Source organism: Sturnira hondurensis, unplaced genomic scaffold, assembly GCF_014824575.4.
Source record: "Sturnira hondurensis isolate 20B ecotype Veracruz unplaced genomic scaffold, ASM1482457v3 Scaffold0013381, whole genome shotgun sequence".
In the NCBI taxonomy this organism is placed as follows: domain Eukaryota; kingdom Metazoa; phylum Chordata; class Mammalia; order Chiroptera; family Phyllostomidae; genus Sturnira; species Sturnira hondurensis.
In genome coordinates this window covers 2,076,799-2,095,710 of record NW_028086012.1, presented here as the reverse complement: position 1 = coordinate 2,095,710, position 18,912 = coordinate 2,076,799, and the positions used below count along the sequence as shown (strand labels likewise).

The 18,912-nt window shown below is 48.4% G+C and overlaps 1 protein-coding gene across 1 annotated transcript in view; it reads right to left on the bottom strand.

Moving 5' to 3' along the window:
- The window catches only part of CSMD2 (CUB and Sushi multiple domains 2), a 268,001-nt gene that overhangs the window by 132,668 nt on the left and 116,421 nt on the right, over window positions 1-18,912 (bottom strand). The window contains exon 18 of the mRNA XM_037061417.1: window positions 18,578-18,704. Coding sequence (XP_036917312.1) covers window positions 18,578-18,704 — 127 coding nt within the window. The remainder of the gene's footprint in view (window positions 1-18,577; window positions 18,705-18,912) is intronic.

The window sequence follows — 18,912 nt, the reverse complement described above, 5'->3', positions numbered from 1 at the left end:
ACCAACGGGGATTGAGTTTGTGGAAGAAACTGCTGGAGCCCCAAGCAGTTCCTCTTAAAGAACCCACGTGTGGACTCACTTACTCAGACTCACCCCCTCTGAGCTCCAGCACGGGGAGGGGGGGTGCAGCCTGAAGAGCACCGGTGGCGTACGGGGAGAAACTGAAGTGTCTGGCATCAAGGCGAGTGGAGGCCGTTATCCCTTTTCTGAGCACCCCGCTCCCCGCCTGTAGAGGCACAGAGCCTGCAGGCTGGTGCCATATTTGAGACTCCATCAACCTGGCTAACACTGTTTAACTCACCTTGGAGATCCCCAGAGACACTGGCACACCGAACTTACAGGCCCATCCAGGCTGCTTTTCCATTTGAATGGCTGGTCTTGGATCCTGCTTCACAACTTCCTAAATTCTATCAAACAAGCAACAGCTGGCCTCAGTGAGCCCCAGGACTGGCACTAGCAGCAGCCAGATTAGCTTCACAGCTTGGCTTCTCCTGGGAATCTCCAAGCCCAGCATAAGTAACAGCCTTCTAAAATTGCTTTATAGCTCAGGAAGGGCAGCTCCAGGCAAAACACAGGTGGGGGCTGACCTTGGCCTGCACCACTCAGGAAACCCTAGAGCCTGCACACCCAGTGGACAGCTACAGACCGCTTCAAGCACCCCACCCTGCCCCTGCACAGCTGATCCTCCACAGAGGGTGGAGGTTGGTGGTAAGTGGTCACAGACAATTCTTACAACTGACTGGCCTGGGTAAATCCCTCCCATTGATTTGCCAACAACAACCAATGCTCAACTACAAGAGGAGGGTGTACTCAGCCCACATGAAGGGCACATCTCAGATACCCAGCTTGGGTGATAGGGGAGGCTGTGCCATTGGACCCCATGGGACACTTAACTATTTTAGACCACACTACTAAGACAAGGAGTCAAAGCAGCTCTACTTAATTCACAGAAACAAACACAGGGAGGCTGCCAAAATGAGGAGACAAAGAATCAAGACCCAAATGAAAGAACAGATCAAAATTCCAGAAAAAGAGCTCAATGAAATGGTGCTAGCAATCAATCAGATGCGGAGTTCAAAACACTGGTTATAAGGATGCTCAAGGGACTTAGTGAAGACTTCAGCAGTTTAAAAAAGATCCAGTCAGGAACAAAGGATACACTACTTCAAATAAAGAACAATTTACAGGGAAAGAACAGTAGAGTGGATGAAGCTGAGAATCAAATCAATGATTTGGAACATAAGGAAGCAAAACCAAACCACTCAACAACAAGAAGAATAAAAGATTAAAAAATGAGGGTAGTATAAATAGCTTTTGGAATAACTTCAAGAGGTCCAGCATTTGCATCATAGGGGTGCCAAAAGGATAAGAGAAAGATCAAGAAATTAGAAATCTATTTGAAAAAAAATAATGAAAGTAGAGTTCCCTAATTTGGGAAAGGAAATAGACATACAAGTCCAGGAAGCACAGAGCGTCCCAAACAAGATGGATGCAGAGAGGCCCGCTCCAAGACACATCATAATTAAAGTGTTAAAGGTTAAAGATAAAGAGAGAATCTTACAAGCAGCAACAGGAAAGCAGATAGTTACCTGCAAAGGAGTTCCCATAAGACTGTGTGCTGATTTCTGAAAAGAAACTTTGCAGACAAGAAGGGATTGGCAAGAAATATTTAAAGTGATAAAAAGCAAGGACCTACTACCAAGATTACTCTATCTGGCAAAGCTTTCATTTAAAATTGATGGGCAGATACAGTGCTTCCCAGACAAGGTAAAGCTAAAGGAATTCATCATCGCCAAGCCATTATTATATGAAAAGTTGAAGAGACTTATTTAAGAAAAAAGAGATCAAAACTATGAACATTAAAATGACAACAACTCACCACTATCAACAATCGAATCTCAAAATAAAAATAAAAACAAAATAACAAACTAAGCAAACAACCAGAACAGGAACAGAATCTTAGATATGGGGATCATTTGGAGAAATATCAGCTGGAAGGGAGAAGGGGGAGAAAGGAGGAAGTGATACAGGGATAAAGAAGCATACTTGGTAGGCACAAAACAGATGGGGATGTTGAGAACAGTATAACAAAGGGAGCGGCCCAAGAACTTACACACATGACCTATAGACATGAACTAAGGCCGGGGGATTGCTGGAGGGAAGAGGGTACTGAGCAGTTAGGGGCAAAGGAAAAAAATTGGGACAGCTATAATAGCATAATCAATAAAATATACTTGACAAAGATTGATAAACATAGCTAAATTATTCTCTTAAGTGATTGTTTCCATTTACATTCCTACTGAACAGTATACTTATTGGTATTTTATCCTAGTATCCCATATCCTTTCAAGTTTTGTTTATTTTGGCATAGCTACTTATTTTATGTAATCAACCATGCTAATCTTTTCCTCTTGTGATACTTGGAGTCATATCAGGCTTGGGCAAACCCTCTCCCCCTGCAAATGATTAAAAAGTAAAACTTTAATGTTTTCCCAGAACTTGTATAGTTTTACATTTTGGAGGTTTATAGGTTCATTCTTTTTCCAAATGGACACTCAATTGTCCCAACACCTGTGTAAAGTTGTCTCTTCCATACTTTGACCATAAAATGCTGTTTACTTCCTCCTTAGCATTTATTACAGGCTATACTTCCTTCATTCATTTCCTTGCTACTCGCCTCCACAACTGGAAGATAATTTTCCTGAGTGCTGGGCCAGGTCTTGCAGGTCACGTAGTGCTGGGCCAGGACCTGCTAGGCCAGGTCCTGTTCGCTATTGTAGCCCCAGTGCCTAGACGTGCCTGAGGTCTTGGGTGGTGCACATGAATAGCTGTGGAAGGCAGACCCTCATAATGAAGTAATCCGGTTCTCCCACTGGTTTGAAATGTCGCCCTGGCTGATTTTCCTCTCCTCAGCTCCAGGGCCCCCGCTTTGGCCTGTATTGGGTTATAGTTGTGATACCGTGAGCACAGCAGCCCGGCTGACTTTGGCTTTCCTATTCTCATAATTTGATATTGTTACGGGGCAAGTTCCCCTCCATATTTTCTCCCCAAAGTTACTTAGCTAATTTCCCAAGTTTATCCCTTCAGACAAACTTCACAGTTATCAAGTTCCAAAATGTCCCATTGATGTTTTAATTGGAACTGAACACACTGATTGATCAATTGGGGCAAATTTATATCTTTGTGTTGCTTATTTTCCCCAGCCAGGAACATCGCAGACATTTTTACTTATTTGGGGCTTAGTTTAGGTATTTTGGTAGTTTTATGGTTTTCTTCATTACACTTCTTATGAAATTCATTTTTTTCTTTTGCTTTGGCTTTATTGTGAATGGGATTTAATTTTTGTTACATATTTGTTGTTGAATATACGTAGGATGTGTGTATTTTCAGCCTCGTTAGTTCTAACAGGATTTAAGAGAAACTCTTGGGTTTCCTAGACGGACCCTGTCACAGACACAGAGGAGATTCCTTGGTACCAGAAGCTGTGTGGGTTTTCTCCATGGCTGTGCTCTCGTTCCCCTGGCAGGCCTCCCTTCTGGGGGCTTCTGAGGGAGTGCAGACAGATGGGTTTCTCCTCAAGGTGCTTCCAGGGAACAGACGGGCAGACTGAGCCCCACTGCGGGGTGGGGGGGGCTCCCCAGGAGGCAGAGCCAACACGAGCACTCACTGCTGTCCCAGTGTCCCCCCCTTCCTCCCCTGCTTCCTTCACGCTGGGAGGCACCCAGATAGGCAGCCAGCCCTGGGAGCAGAGCAAGCGGGAAGCTGTGCTGTGCTCCTGTACTTGCTCTCAGAAAGCAGAGGTTCACAGGGACTGGGCTGGTCCCGGAAGGGAGCCGGAAATGAGGCTTGAAGTCTGGGTGGCATGGAGGAGAATGTGTTCTTTGGATTGAATAACATGAGACAAGACCCAGAGGCTGAGGGGAGGTTAAGGTGCCTGGAAATAAAGGCGACCCCACACTGAAATTCAGGTGGGTTGGGATGTCACAGGGAACAGAGCTGACTGAGAGAGGAAAGATGATGAGGACCTCAGACTTAGTTAGAAGATTCTGGGTTTTATCTTCCTCTAGTCAGCGATGGACTGAAGTCCCTGGAGGTGAATAATTGAAAAAACGAGTGAGTGAATGAATCAATGAGTGATATCCCAGGAGGACCAGTCTGACGGAAAATTGTGAAGAGAAAGACTATGGCGACTAAGGAGAAATGGAAGAAAATATTTTATGAAACGAGCACCATGTATAAGGCACTTACGCACTATCCCATTAAATCCTCACAACATCTTTATTTTGGAGGTAGCATCACTTGCATCTTAAAAAATGAGAACACTGAGGTTCGGAGAGGTTAACTACCTCGCCCAAGGCCAGGGCTGGTTAGAAAGCCAGCCAGAATTACAGGATACAATCATGGTCCAGGTCAGACTGTAATGCGTCCCCTCTCTCCCCTGAGAATGCTGCTCACACCTCCAGAAGGAAGTGGCTGTGGCTGAGAGCCAGGCATGCGCCGGAGAGGCCCCGTCCGCAATCAACAGTTTACATGTGAATCATACACGAGGGTAAAGGGCTGACATTCAAGACCATGAATTAAAAGTGTCAGTCCATTGCATTCAGCCTGGTTGATCTGACAATCAGACAAAGTCAAAGGCTTGGCATGGATGAGGTCAAGAGAAGTGGCAGGAGGAGGAAGAGGAGGGAGCCCAAGGTCCTCCACGCGCAGAAACAATTCGAGCAGGCAACCGAAAAGACAGGGGCTGCGGTTCCAGACCTCGGACTGCATTCATTTACTCCCACACCTCCTAAGTGCTGGACGCTGGGAGATAACGGTGAAGATGACAGACAGGGCGTCATTTTCCAGTTGTTTCTGGAGACGGGCAATACTCCCGCGTACACAAACCCGTGAAGAGATGATCAGCTGTGGCAAACTCAGTGCGGAGAGTGGCCAGGGAAGACGTCTGCAAGGAGGTGACGTTTAAGCAAGACATGAAGCTCAAAGGGAGCCAGGCCCGGGAAGAGCAGGGCAGGGGAAGAGGGGGGAGGAAGCTTTCTGGGGATAAAGGGCAGCATGTGCAAAGGCCCCGCTGAAAGGGAACCAGCCCGGAGCATCTGAGCAAAGGAAAGGCTGCGGAGGCTGTCACTGTGCCAAGAAAGGCAGGCAGAGGCCAGGTCAGGCAGGGCCCTGTGGGTCAGGGAAGAGTCTGGACTTCTTTCTACAGGTAACGGAAGTGAGTCACTAAAGAATTTTAAGCTGGGGCCTGACAGGAGCTGATTTACATTTCAACATCACTCTAGCTGCCTCGAGAGAAGAGATTGGTGAGGGCAAGAGTGGGTTGCAGGAAAGTTAGGTAGGGGGCTTCGGCAGGGTCTAGCGACCCCTTTCATGATAAATCCTTGATGACGGCCCATGAAGACACTTTGGCAAACCAACCACATTCATGAGAACTCTTACTGAGGACTTTCATTATCTTAGAGGAATCAGAGTGTATAAAATGCTAATTAGAGGTTCTGATCGATAGGGATCATTCTAAGCCCAAACAACAGACGTCTGGGTGTGCCCAAGCCGCTCCCCTGCAGTAAACATCTGGTCTTCTTTTGGCTTTTGAAACAGTGAGCACAGTTTGAGGACCCCTGCCCCCACCGTCCGTGGCGAGGCGCTCCTTCCTGTAGATGCCTTGTGTGTGCATGTGTGCGTGTTTCTGAGCCACAGACACAACACAGGCCAGGGGAGAGGGCTGGCGTGTGCCAACGCTGCGCTGGGAGCTGTGGGGATGTGGAAGGCTCTGCCTCTGCCCTGGAGGCTGCTGCTGCTGATTGAAAGAGATAAACAGAACAGAGTAATATGCACAATAGGTACTAAAAGCGTGGGCTGAATAAAGGGCTATCCAAATAACTGGGGGAGGAAGAAAACTAAGCATTTGTAGAGATGTCTGTATGCCAAGTGCTTCATATATGTTGTACTCATATCCTTAAAAACCCCCTGCAATTTAGAGTCTATTTGCCCCATCTTGCTGATGGGGGAAGTGAAATCTCCAAGGGCTAACACAGGCAGCTTGAAGAGAATGGGTTGGAGGGTGGTCAACAGCTAGTAATGGTCGGAGGCCGTATTCAAACCACGTCTGGTTCCAAAGTGGAAGGGGTGCCTAGGGCAGAGAGAAAGAAACATTGATTGGTTGCCTCTCGTACAGGCCCTGACTGGGGATCCAACCCACAACCTGGGTACATGCCCTTACTAGGAATCAAACCCATGACCTTTTGGTCTATGGGACAACATTCCAACCAACTGAGCCCTACCAGCCACGGCCAAAGGCCTTTCCTTGATTACATCTTCTACTCAAGGAAGGCAAGTGTCTGAAGCAGTTTTGAAGAAAAGAATGAGGACATTGGGAGAGGAAGGAGCTCGCAAGACGGGGACCCGCATACACAGAGACAGAAAGAGTGTAACTGGCTTGGATCCAGACTCCCCGCCACCTGGTCAGTCCACCATTCCCACCAGGGCCAGGGGACCTTTCTGAACCACACACCCGCCCCAGTCATTGTTCCTCTTCCCCAACAGACTAACGTCAGACGTTCTAGGGGACACACCAAGTCCTCGAGGAGCAGCTCTAGCTGCCTCCTTCCTCTCACCCTTCACCCAGCTCCTTCTTATTCTCTGGCTTTGGGGGCTCCCCTCTGCCTGGAAGGCTCCTACCCTGCACATGTGCCCCCTACCACCTACAGTAGGTTGAATTGTCTCCCCCCAAAAGATAAGTGCAAGTCCTAACCCCTAGTCCTTGTGAATGTGCAGATGAAATCAAGTTAAGATGAGGTCATACTGGATTAGGGTGGGTCCTAAATCGAAGGACTGATGTCTCTGTAAGAGAAAGGAGCATGAGATTTGGATGCAGAGACACCGAGGAGACACAGGGGACAGACCCTGTGAAGGTGGAGGTAGAGACTGGAGTGATGTGTTCACAAGACAAAGAACACCAAGGATTGCTGGCTACCCCCGGAAGCCAGAAGAGAGACATGAGACAGATTCTCCTACAGAGCCTTCAGAGGGAGCATGGCCCTCCTGACACTTTGACTTTGGACTTTGAGACTCTAGAACTCTGGGAAAATGAATTGATTTGAAGCCATTCGGTTTGTTGCAGCAGCCCCCAGACTGATACACCAGGAAACTGACACACCGCCTGGCTGACTCTGACAAGTGAGGAGAGCACCACATTCTCGTTGTAGGGGCTGGCACCTCTCCAGGGCTGCCCACGGGCAAAACTTGCTTCTGGGGTTTAGGTCCTCAGTTCTCTCGTTCTGAAGGAAACTTGAACACATTGGGCATTTTTGGGAGCCTGCCCACCTCATGGCTTACAGGTGGCTCATCTGCATCCACTGCAAAAGAGATGGAAAAACGAGACGAGAAAAAGAAATCTACGGTATCTTGCCATATTGATTCCCCTTGACTTCTGACTGGGCGCCAGGATACGAAAGGGCTGGGGGTGCTCCAAGCAACTGTCACCACTGCGTGACCACTGGTACAAGTCATCACAGTGGATGTTTACATCAGGGGAAGTGACAGGTGAAACAGAAAATGGCATGTTGGACGACCATCTGCTGTAGGGGGAAGAGGGTCAGCAATCACTCCTGTCCCCAAATGAGAAGGCAGCTTCAATTGTCCTTAGTGACACTGGAAATGACAGTAAGAAAATAATACTTGTTTTATAAAATGCCCCCCTCTGAGCCCCAGAGCCACAAACCAACAATTAAACGAGATTGTAATAGCAGACAATAATAATTAAAGCGTCATGCTACCCAAAGAACAAAAACAGAGAAGATGGACCAAAGCCCAAAGCAAATCTTTGTGTCTAGAGCAAAATTGGAGTCTCTTCCTTCCTGAGGCCAGCTGGTAGTCAATGAAAAAAAAAAAGATTCTTCTGTTATTCTCATAAGTGAAAGAACGAGCCTGGGCTTCAGGGCACTCAGGAAGCTGCAGCGGCTGGCGTTCTGGGAGGTCAGGGCTGAGCACAAACGCCAGACTCTGGCTCTTGCCTCGTGTGGCACTCCAACGTGCTGGGTGACCCTGGGCCGCTCACCTTTTCTCCATCATCACCCTGTACATGAAAACTCTGTGGCTGCCTATCATTAGCCAGACCCTGCCCTGAAGTGTCAGGGATTCTGTGGGAGGCACATGTGCCTTTGTCCCTCATGGAAGAAATGTTTTCTGCGAAATGAAAGGCTCCAGGTCTCCTGAAGAGTCTTTATAACAAAGTGGGGAAAACAGTGGCTCTGGAGGCAAAGGTCTGGGTTCAAATACTAGTTCTGTGAGCGCTGATGGGGGCTCTCGCAGAGCCTCAGTGCTCTCCTCTGAAAGATGGAGTAACAGTAACACCATCTAGTCAGACCGAGGGGATTATTGCAAATGGAATCACATGGAAAGTGCCCAGCACAGAGTGCTTTTATACTATGTACACAGTATGGAATCAATACATGGTAAAATCACCTAAAACAAATTCTATTTTTGCTCCATTTCTTTGTTTTTACTTGACTAAGAGAGATGTGTTAAAGTCTGTCAATTTCTCCATGTATTCCCAACAGATTTTTGTTTTATGTTTTTTTTTTGCTATGTTATTTGGTGCATAAAGATTCATGACCTTTAGCACTGCTATGGATTGTGAATCTCATTACGTGAACTAATTCCTTCTGTCCCACTTAATGTTTTCTTTTTGCCTTGAATTTTACCTTTTTAAAGAAAAGCAATATTGTGATTCCTGCTTCTTGTCTGTATTCTCATGCGATTCCTTTGTTCCAAACTTTTACTTTTAATCTTTTATTATTCTTCTGTTTAGTAGCACTTTTTCTTAACTGAAGAATCTTTTCCTTGCAATATGGAAGTTTTTCGTGTGGGCACCAGCTCACGGCTCCTTGCAGCTCCCTCCCTGCCCACAGGTTGGTAAGTAATTGCTCCACATGTAATGACAGAGGCTTCCTTTTCCTGTACGCCCTCATCTTGGGGCCTCTCTCTGGGGTGCCTTCTCCCTACACAGCCTTCTGCCCCCTTTCACAGACCCTTTGCTCAGCATCCAAGTCTTGCACTCTGCTCTCCCATTTGACTTTTGTTCTTTGCCCGTCACTCAACCAGGTCTTCAAAAACAGCTCTTCTCTGCCCTGGGCCTTATGTCCATGAACTCTCCCATTGCCCTGCCCATCCTGAGCTCCTGTCACCTTGGCCTCCCCAGGGGCTGCCTCTTCTCCTCCCATTCCCTTCTACGTCACACAGCGGTGGTCAGACAAGTCAGTCACACTTGTTATCAGAACTGATGTGTTTGTTCTTGGTGGCAGCAAGTATGTTTTGTGTTCACTGACTCTTATTCCCTCTCCCTCCTAGGCACACCTGCCTTAGAACCAGGTGAGCTGCAAAACACGCTCTGGTCAGTGGGATGCAGGGGGGAGGCCTGACTCTTAAGAAGCTTCGTGCCACTCTCCCATGCTTTCTCTTCCCTCCTCAGCTGGTCAGATGTGAGGAAGCCCTGCATGACGGGTGAGGCTCTCACGTGGAAGGGGCCTGGAGCCTTGAATTCCTTAGTGGAAGAGGTGCCCACCTTCAGCCCCAGAGTCCTGTCCCGCTGCAGATAGGCTCAGAACTTGTACAGTGAGTGAGGAATCAACCTTTACTAAGTTAAAACACAAGATTTGAGGTTATTTGTTATATCAGTTAGTGATTATTGCTAATGGCAGCTTATTTCCATCATCTTGCTTTATGCTTTTGTTTCATATATTTGCTATTTCCCTTTTCAGTAATATTTCTTAGTTTTCACATTTTCTCCAGTGATTGCAAACTACACACGTTGTTTCTAATTCTACTTTAAGCATCTTTGAACATTCTCAAAAATACTCCTGAACTTGAATTTTCTCTAAATATCAAATTTAAGAAAAATGACATACCACTTCACTCCCGGCATATGTAAGACAGGAAAGCTGAAACCCTTTGACTTTCTCCAGTATCGAACCACTGACGATATAGTCAGGAAATACAGCTCCCTGACTATCCCATTCAATATCATCTTTCAGGCTCATCGTTCTCAGTATAGTCTTCTCCTAAACATCCCAAGAGGTTAACATCACACATCTGTTTCAGTTCTCTGTGGCTGCTCTAGCAAAGTTCCATAAGCTTGGTGACTTAAAGTGACAGAAATTTACTCTTCACCATTCTAGAGGCCAGATGTCTGAAATCGGTGTTGCCACACTGCAGTCGAGCTCTCGGGGAGAGTCTGTCCTCTGCCTCCTCTGGCTCCTGGTGGCTGTTGGTGTTTCTTGGCTTGTGGCCGCATCATTCCAGTTTCTGTGTCTGTATTCCTGTCATCTTCTTGGCTGTGTATATAGAATTTTCCTCAGCTTCCCTCTTGTAAGGACAGGTGTGACTGCATTTAGGGCCCACCCAAACGATCTAGCAAAATCCTTCATCACACTTGCAAAGACCCTTTTATAAATGTTATAAAGTAACATTTATGAGTTCTAGGCATTGGGACCTGCTATCTCACTGGGCCTACTGCAAGGTCTTTGCAAGTTCAAGGGGCATGTGAGGCCATTTTCTGTGGCTTTTGTGCATGTTGTATCCTGGCTGAGTCAACGATGGTTGAGTCTCATCACACTGCTGGCTTTGGCTTTGGATATCACGTAGAAATTTCAGGAGAGTTGGATTAGTTGTGCTTCCTGTTTTTCATAAATGACTATTTTGTTTGATAAGGGCTAATTGTGTGTTTACCTGTATGAGTACATTTTGCCAAATGCTTTTAGGGATTTTTAAAAATTATCCTTGGGACAGTTTTGTTTTTCATTACATTGAGTCTAAATCATCTTGCCTGGAACTCAGGGACTCCTTTCAATTCACCAAGGGAGTCTGGGCACTGTTCCCTCCATCCTTCCGCACCGTACCCCCTCTTCTCAGGAGAGGGGGCTGACACTCTGTATTATATTATACCTTCTGCTCCATTTGCTCATTGTTCCCCTTCATTGATCTGCCTGGACTGGTACTCCGTCTTCCACAGTTGGCAACTTTTCTTTCATTTTTTCCACAGCTTCATAATTTTCCCCCTGCAGTCTCAGAAAGATTCTCCAGCGTGTTTTCTACTTCAAAGCTTATATTTCTTACAAGGCAAGTGCTGCTACTGTGGAGTTGAACTGTTACTGCCTATCGAACTTCTTCACATCTGGCACCGGTGTCCATCCCTGTCTTTCCATCTCAGGAGCTCCCTCTGCCCCTTTCATCATCCATCTTCTGCTACTTATCATCCCGATTGCTTATCTCTAAATGAGATTATTACCTATAATACTCATTTAAATGTTCTTCTGTCTACTACTATGAAATCTTTTCAGAAAAATGTTCCTATTTCTTTAGAGAAATGGCTCTCTTTTTTGAGAAGGGTATGTTTTAAGTGCCACCACATCTTATTTTATATTTTGCTTATTTGTTTACTTACCTTTTGAAAGGGAGGGAGATCCATACTAGCCCAGGGTGGCCAACCAACATTCTGTGTTTCTTTGGGTGAGCTGTTTATTCCCCCCTAAGAGGTGTCAGAATTCACCTGTGGGATTGTAAAATGGCGGCAGAGCTGACGTGTGGCTGGTGCCGCCATCCAGCGTAGCTCGGCTGAATTCTTATTCTGCGGTAATTTGAAGCAGTTTGTGATTCTCTTTCTAGAGGCCACCTGTGAAAAACGAAGTTGCCAGACAGCACCACCGCTCTGAAAGCTGCATTTACACCTACCAGGTTCTCCACATCCTCTCCTTCAAAAACCTTTGGAGCTCTTTCGGACTGTTCCCGGCTTCGCTGAAACCTGAAATCTGACAAAGGAACCCCCCACGGTGCACGTGCTCATCTGTTCGGTTCCTTCAGGAGGTCACCTCTCATGGTGCCAGTACACGGGCCTTCTCTGTTGAAGGCTTAGCTTCCTGTCACTGCTCAGAAAGAAACCTTTGGGAAGCTGCTACCCCCGCAGCCATGATTCCTGGCAAGAGCTGTGAGCAGAAGCTTCACTTCTGGTGCCTTCTGCCACCTCTGGGCCAGCCGCCCGCTGGCGGGTTCGAGGGGAGCGGCGCTGATCGCCGTGGGGGACGGCTGCCTGGTGACTGGCAGGAAGCTGCAGCGGGGGGATCTGGGCTTCAGGCACAGCCAGATGTCGTGTCTAGTCCAGCGTCCGCCCAGGAAGACGAGCTCCACTGGGCAGGGGTTCTGGTTAATCAAAACTGTGCCCCGCCTGCCCGGTAATCCTACTGCTGTGTGACCAACAGCCAAAGATGGAGCTTCCAGGTTGCTCCCGGCATTAATCCCTGTGATTAAAAATCAACAAACTAGGACTATTAGCTAAATAGGAGCTTTATGATCACACGGGCGTCAGGAGCAGAAGCCAGAGCTTCCAGGAACAGTAAGTTCTCCAGCCTCCGTGGGCCTCGGACCTCGGCAGCGGAGGCACACCTGCACAGGACCCTCCGGCCGCCCTTCCTCCCTTCTCCCCAGGTAGGCAGACACGCAGAGCTTTCCACCCCAACAAAACCTGTGTTCAGGACACAAAACTCTGTTCTTCCGAATGTAACCAGGGCCCCTCAAACAGTTACAACCATTCTTAACTCAGAACACGTCTGTCTGTACGACTGAGGTCTTCAAGGGAAAAGATGGTTTCTTCTTCGTATCTATACGCTCCAGGATTTTTAATTGAACCGAACGTCATTACTGTCCTCTAAATACTCCAATGGCTCCTCCTTATAGTGAGAAATCCATTCGGAGACCCCTTTCCACCCGAGAAGCCTCATCCTCCCCCCTCCCCCACATCACGTGGGACTGGCTCATGGACACACCCTATCTTTCCCCTGGGTTCATGCCTTCGCTCTCCTCTGCCTGAATGGTCGCCTCTGCACCTCTAGGCAGAACTTCTCTCTCTCTCTTCGGTTACTGACCTTGACTTGCACTTGCTTACAGCATCAACCTTGTCTTGGAGTACCTGGGTAACTACTTCCCCCTACCAGGGGAGCCCCCGGGAGACAAGGACTGGCCTTGGGCTGACCTGCGTGTCTCCACTGCACGGTACACAGTGGGACACAGAGTGGGTGTCTGAGGTGCTCATGGTTTGTTAAGTGGTAATAACCAGGCTCAGAATGGCAGCCCAGGGAGGGAGAAGACGAGCCAGATGGACCGGGAGTAAAATCACTGGGTAACTGGGTGACAGTCATCCTTTATGGGCCTCAGTGAGCTCATTTATGATATGGGGACAATAGTAACTGATCTGGAACCTAGTGCACCGTAGGTATCTGACCAATGTTAGGGCGATGGCAGGACCATGAGTAGAAGGCTTTGTTTCCCTCTCTTCTTCAATGTTCATCTGAGCTGGTCCACTGATTATAAAAAAGGAAACTCCGGCCGGGCACTGGGCATTGAAGAGGTCCCACTCATGTGCGATGAAACTTCCATGTTCTAGGTGCCGACAACACACGAAAGAGTGATGTGGAAGGTGTAGCCTGCTGGTCTGCCCTCCTGTTATTAGCTGCCGGCCCATCCCACTCTTGGCAGTCAGAGACCAAACGCCGCAGACGCGCCCTGTGTTCAAGGGCAGGGTCTGACTGCCAGCCCGTTCTGGTCATGCACACCCAGGAAGGGGCTACATTCCTGCTGGAAGCCCACCCCGGGGTCAGCCTGACCACTGATCCCGGCAGCCACCCACTATCCCCCAGGGTACTGCTCCTGGAAGGGGGTTGTCCTTGCCCAGACTGCTGGGCTGAGCTTGGCCACAGATCCCTCTGGTCACCTCCAGCACTTGGTCGGGGCTGGGTCAGAAGGGAGGGAGGCACCCACAGGCTTTCTCTTGTCTGTGCCCCTGGGAACAGTCTCGGGGACTGGCCCGTGGGCTGTCTCATATCTCTTCCCACCCAGCACACCACGGGGAAGAATGCCTGACACCTGCTCCCACCAAAGGCCTGGTACCCACCACCCGTGGCTAAGTGGCAAACCACACCTGCTGTCCTCAGGGGATGTCTCCACAACCACCTGTCTGGCTGCTGGCGCATACTCTCATCACGTGGGATTACATGCCAGGTGCTGTTCTAAGATACGTTAACTCCCTGAACCCTCCAAGCGAATGGAGGTGGTAGGTGCGATGTGAAGTCACCATTTTGCAGATGTGAGAACTAACATGCAGAGTGCAGGCTCGAGGGGCTTCCCAAGCTATGGAGCTAGGGGAGGCGGGCTGGGGCCAGAGCCCAGGTGTCAGATACAAATAGTACTGAATGAATGACAAAACTCCTGGGATGCCAAGAAAATTAGCCTTCCAAAGGAATCCCGATGAATAGTCTGACCCAATTGTCCAACCTGAAGTGCAGTTAGTGCAGGGAGAAGCAGGGGGCGTTGTCGAGCAGAACATAACCAGTGTTCCCAGGAAGGGATAAGATTCTCCTGAACGGAGAAAAGCCAAAGTCCGATGTCAAAAGCACACATGCACACACAAGGCAGTTAGTTTCCTTGAAAGAGAAACAAAAACAGGACTTCCAAAATAAAGAGGGAGAAACACAGGGTAAATACTGTTGAAAATGGACGTAAGGAAAACACAAGATCACTGGCAGAATAAAAATAGGATACAGAACTTGTAAATCACTAGAAGAAAAATGAAGCCAATTAAATCAAGTCAGCTAACAACAGGAAGAGCTGAAAATAAAGGAAAACAATAAAAAAAAGCACACTATGTCTGTGTGGAAGAAAGCATAATGCATCTGACGTAAAAGAACTATGTAAAAGCCTGTATTCTCTTCACTTTCTCCAGACACTCATAAAACATAAACAAGACAAAAATTCTAGAAGTCAAAAGGGCACAATGCACTGAAAATAAAAATAATAAAAAGATCATAGAAAATGTATAACTGTGTAATAACTTTTAAGAAATCCATGAAGTCCTCAGGTTAAAAAGAAATCTAAACTGAAATGAGAGACTATTTAGAAATGAACCCAGTGGAACCTCCAACACGAAAGAACAAACTCCCTACAGGAAAATGTACAAAGAACCGGAAGCACCAAAGACAACTTAGTATCATTTTGTCCATCAAACGGGTGAGTTTGGCAGGACTGGCTACGTTACAGATGCTGCGTGGGGAAGCAGGCTTTTGGGGGGGGTGTGTGTCAATTGTTTCATTCTCTAGAGGGAAATCTGATGTCACGTACCTTGTATGTGTCTTCTAACAAAATATCCTAAGAAAATAATTGGATGGCTGTTCGAAGACTCATGCATAAGGATGTTTACTGGAGCAAAAAGCCTGAAAATACTCGCTTTGTCACCAGGGGAGTAGTTAAATAAATTACGGTTGTGCCCACACTAGAATTCCCTGTAGCCACCAGGCAGGAAGAGGCAGATCTATACACATCGACATGATAAGAGGCTAACGCATGATTCCATAGCGACACAAAAGGCGAGTCAGTTAGCCACGCATGCGGATGCTCTTGTTTTGGAAACCACGTGTCTCGCATTTGCTTCGTGGAATATTGGCATACACAGTAGAATGAATATCGATGGTGCGTGGAGAACAGAGTAAGATTATGGGCCCTTTTGATACCTATTTTTTTAAAACTTGCTTTCTTGTTTGCATTTTGAATTTTTAAAAAGAATCGATTTTTCTATAAAAATCGATAAGGATATTCGCATTTAAAAATAATAACTAAACCTGACTCTGAAGAAGGACTCAAACACAAAAGGGGCTTTTTGTGTTTGCCTTAATTGAGTCTAATTATGAATCCCCTTAACAGTTTGCTGCTGGTTATTCAAGTGAGGGAGAGAGAGAGGAGGTGGGAAGGGGACGGATGGGGGGAGAGAGGAGGAGAGAAGGCGGGAGAGTGGAGGGGGGAAGGAGAGGGCGGGAGGAGGGGGAGCGGCGGAGGGAGCACCCTGAGTGCAGAAGAGTCTGTCTAGGATGCTGCATGTACCGGTCGGCGAGCTGGGTGGGGCCATGGAATGAGGAAGGGAGCAGCGACCTGCTGCTGTCTCCACCTTGGGCGGCGCTCAGTACAGCTGGGAAGCCCTCTGCTGCCTTGGCACTGGCTTCAAGAGGGTTCCAGGTGGAGGACTGAATTGTCTTCGCCTTCTCCCCACTATCCCCATCTTGGGGTCCTCACACACACACTCAGCACACCCCATGACTTTAGAGCCCCCGCTGCGGCCCCCAGGGGAGGGTGTTTCCTGTCTGTGCCCGGATTCTCTCTTCCTGACAGCTAGGAAGGGATCCTCTGGTCCCCAGCAGCCCACCCCACAAGCCCGCTGTTCTGGTAAGTGATAATGGTCTTGGTCCTGCCCAGAAAGCCCGTCCCATTTCCTGTGCTGGCCCTGTCAGCTGCTCCGATCCGCTCTGCTCCCCTCCAACCCTTGTCCTGAACCTTAATGACAGGAAGCGGCTGGCCTGTCTTGGGCCTGCTAATCCCGCTGTATCTCGGAGGAGCGCAGTCTTGTCTTTTGAAGATGCACGCCAAGTACTTAGGGGTGAAGTGTCACAATGCCACAATGTCCTTTTGAGTGATTCAGGGGAGAAAAGGGATGAACAGAAAAGGGAAAGAGAGGAAGCAAATATGGGGAAATGCCCACCACAGAAGAGTCAGTGTGGTCGGCATGCAGGGTCTTGGTGTGTGGTTCTTTTCACTTGTCCACATATTTTACACGTCGTGTGTCACACAGCGAAAGGTGGGGAAACAGGAGAAACGATCTCGATCACTGAGGACAGGGAGACCGGCTGGTGGGGCAGTTAAATGTCTCCCGAATCTGTCCCTCCTTGTCCACCCACACTGCCACCGCCAACCACGCCCTGGAGGCAGTTTCCTCACGGGGCTCCCAGACCAGGTGGGCCCATTCTCCTCCACGAGGCCAACCCGATGGGTCCAAACCTGGCACCACAGCGCACATGTATATGCACATACCTACCTATGATAAAGCTTAATTTATAAATTAGGCACAGCAAAAGATTAACCACAATAATAAAATAGAACAATTACAACAATATGCCGAGACTAAACATTATGCGAATGTGGTCTCTCTCTGTTTCAAAATATCTTATTGTACGGTACGCACCCTCCTTCTCCCTGTGATGATGTGAGATGACACGATGCGGACGTGAGGAGGGGCAGTGAGGTGGGCGGGTGACGCAGGCACTGGGACAGAGTGCTAGGCTGCTGCTGACCCGCTGTGGCAGGAGGAGGACCGCCCAGCCACGACGCTGTCGTGTCTTCCAGGCACAGCTGTGATGCCCTTTCCATCTGCACTAAGTTCCTCGATGCGCCGAGGCTGTACCATGTGTGGTCTGAGCACAGCACCAAAACTGGCATGGATGTCTGTCTCCTTCTTTACAATTTCACAGATAGGAGATTCGTGTGACTGTAAATCTCAGCAACCTAAGCATGCGATTTTTTTCTTTCCTTCTTACGTTGGGAATGTTCGCCTTTTGTTGAGAACCCCGGGAGTTCCCTTTGGCACATGCAAACTGCTTGTATGACTCCTCGTGCACTTTGGGGCCATGAGCAACATAAGGGTGATGGGGACACAAGCCCTGTGATGCTGTGACGGTCCCATAACTGAGGCCGCCACCAAGTGACGAACGGTAGGTGGCAGATGCAGCGTGGATATGCTGGACAAAGGAAGGAGTCGCATCCCGAGTGGGAGATAGCTGGATGGCGTGTGAGCTCATCAGCTACTCTGGATGGCGCACAATTTAAAACTCATTGTTTATTGCTGGAAGTTTCCGTTTACTATTTTTGTACTGCAGTTGACCATGGGCGTCTGAAACTGTGGAAGGGGAAACCTCAGATAAGGGGGGACTCCATTATTTATTACTACTGATAAATAGGGTCTCTCTGCTATTAGGGCTCACTATTCGTAGCAATAGGGCCACTGTGAAGAGCCAATAAAACAACATATGTGCCGGTCCCTGTGCTTGCTAAAGGTGACGCTCCTTCTCGGACTCCTGGGAACTGCAGAAGTGCTTCCTGTTACTCGGGAGCGTAGATGGAAAGAGAGGCATATTCTGAGTGGGTGCGTACGAGCGCCAGACACTGCTGGACGTCTGTGATTAGTCTCCCTACAGCCCTAAACCATCAGAATTTCTGTCCTCATTTTACAGATGCAGAAACTTGGACTGAGAAAGGGAAGCGGTCTGGGCTCCCAGAGCTATCAGCTGACCCCGTTCCTCTCAGAGAAACAGCCACAGAACCCTTATTAAATATTTACCATGGTCCAAGCACTATGCAGAGCACAGCGCACACCATGTCTCATTTCAGGGCTTTATCCTGAGAAGCTGGTATTGTAACCCGCAATGCAGAAGGAGACCGAGAGACTCAGACGCTAAAGGCCTTACACGAGGTCCTACAACCAGTACACGGCCGGGCTGGGATTCAAACTGGGGCTCGTGAGGCGACAAGCCTATGCCCTCAGCTACTCTGCAGAGACAGGCCTTTCCAGGTCCCCCTGGGCCCCGCCCAAGCCTGGGGTCCTAGCCACCACTGTGGATGACCAGGACCTCCAGCTGGGGTGGGCAGGACCAGCTCCCAGCTGGGTGTGCCCTGAACAACTGACAACAGGTGGCTGTGCTGGCCAGACACTTACCCGATGGTGCAGCCATCGTCAGCCTCGATGGTCCAGATGCAGTTGAGGTTGTGCTCGTAGGGAGCTGGATACCCAGGGGACAGCACCTGCCCAGACGCCTCTCCTTTGATTGTCCCTCCACACTCGGCTGAAAGAAATCCCAAAAGTGTGAGCTTCACGGGGTGGCCTGTGTGCCGGCAACAACTGGGCGCTTCCTCTCGTCTGTGTCCCTGCGTCCCTCTCATGCACTGCAGGGGACTGAGCACAACATAGGGAATGCCCCAGGTGCGTTCCAGATCTACAAAGAACTCCTACACCTCAACAATGAAAAGATGAAAAGCCCGATTTAGAAACGA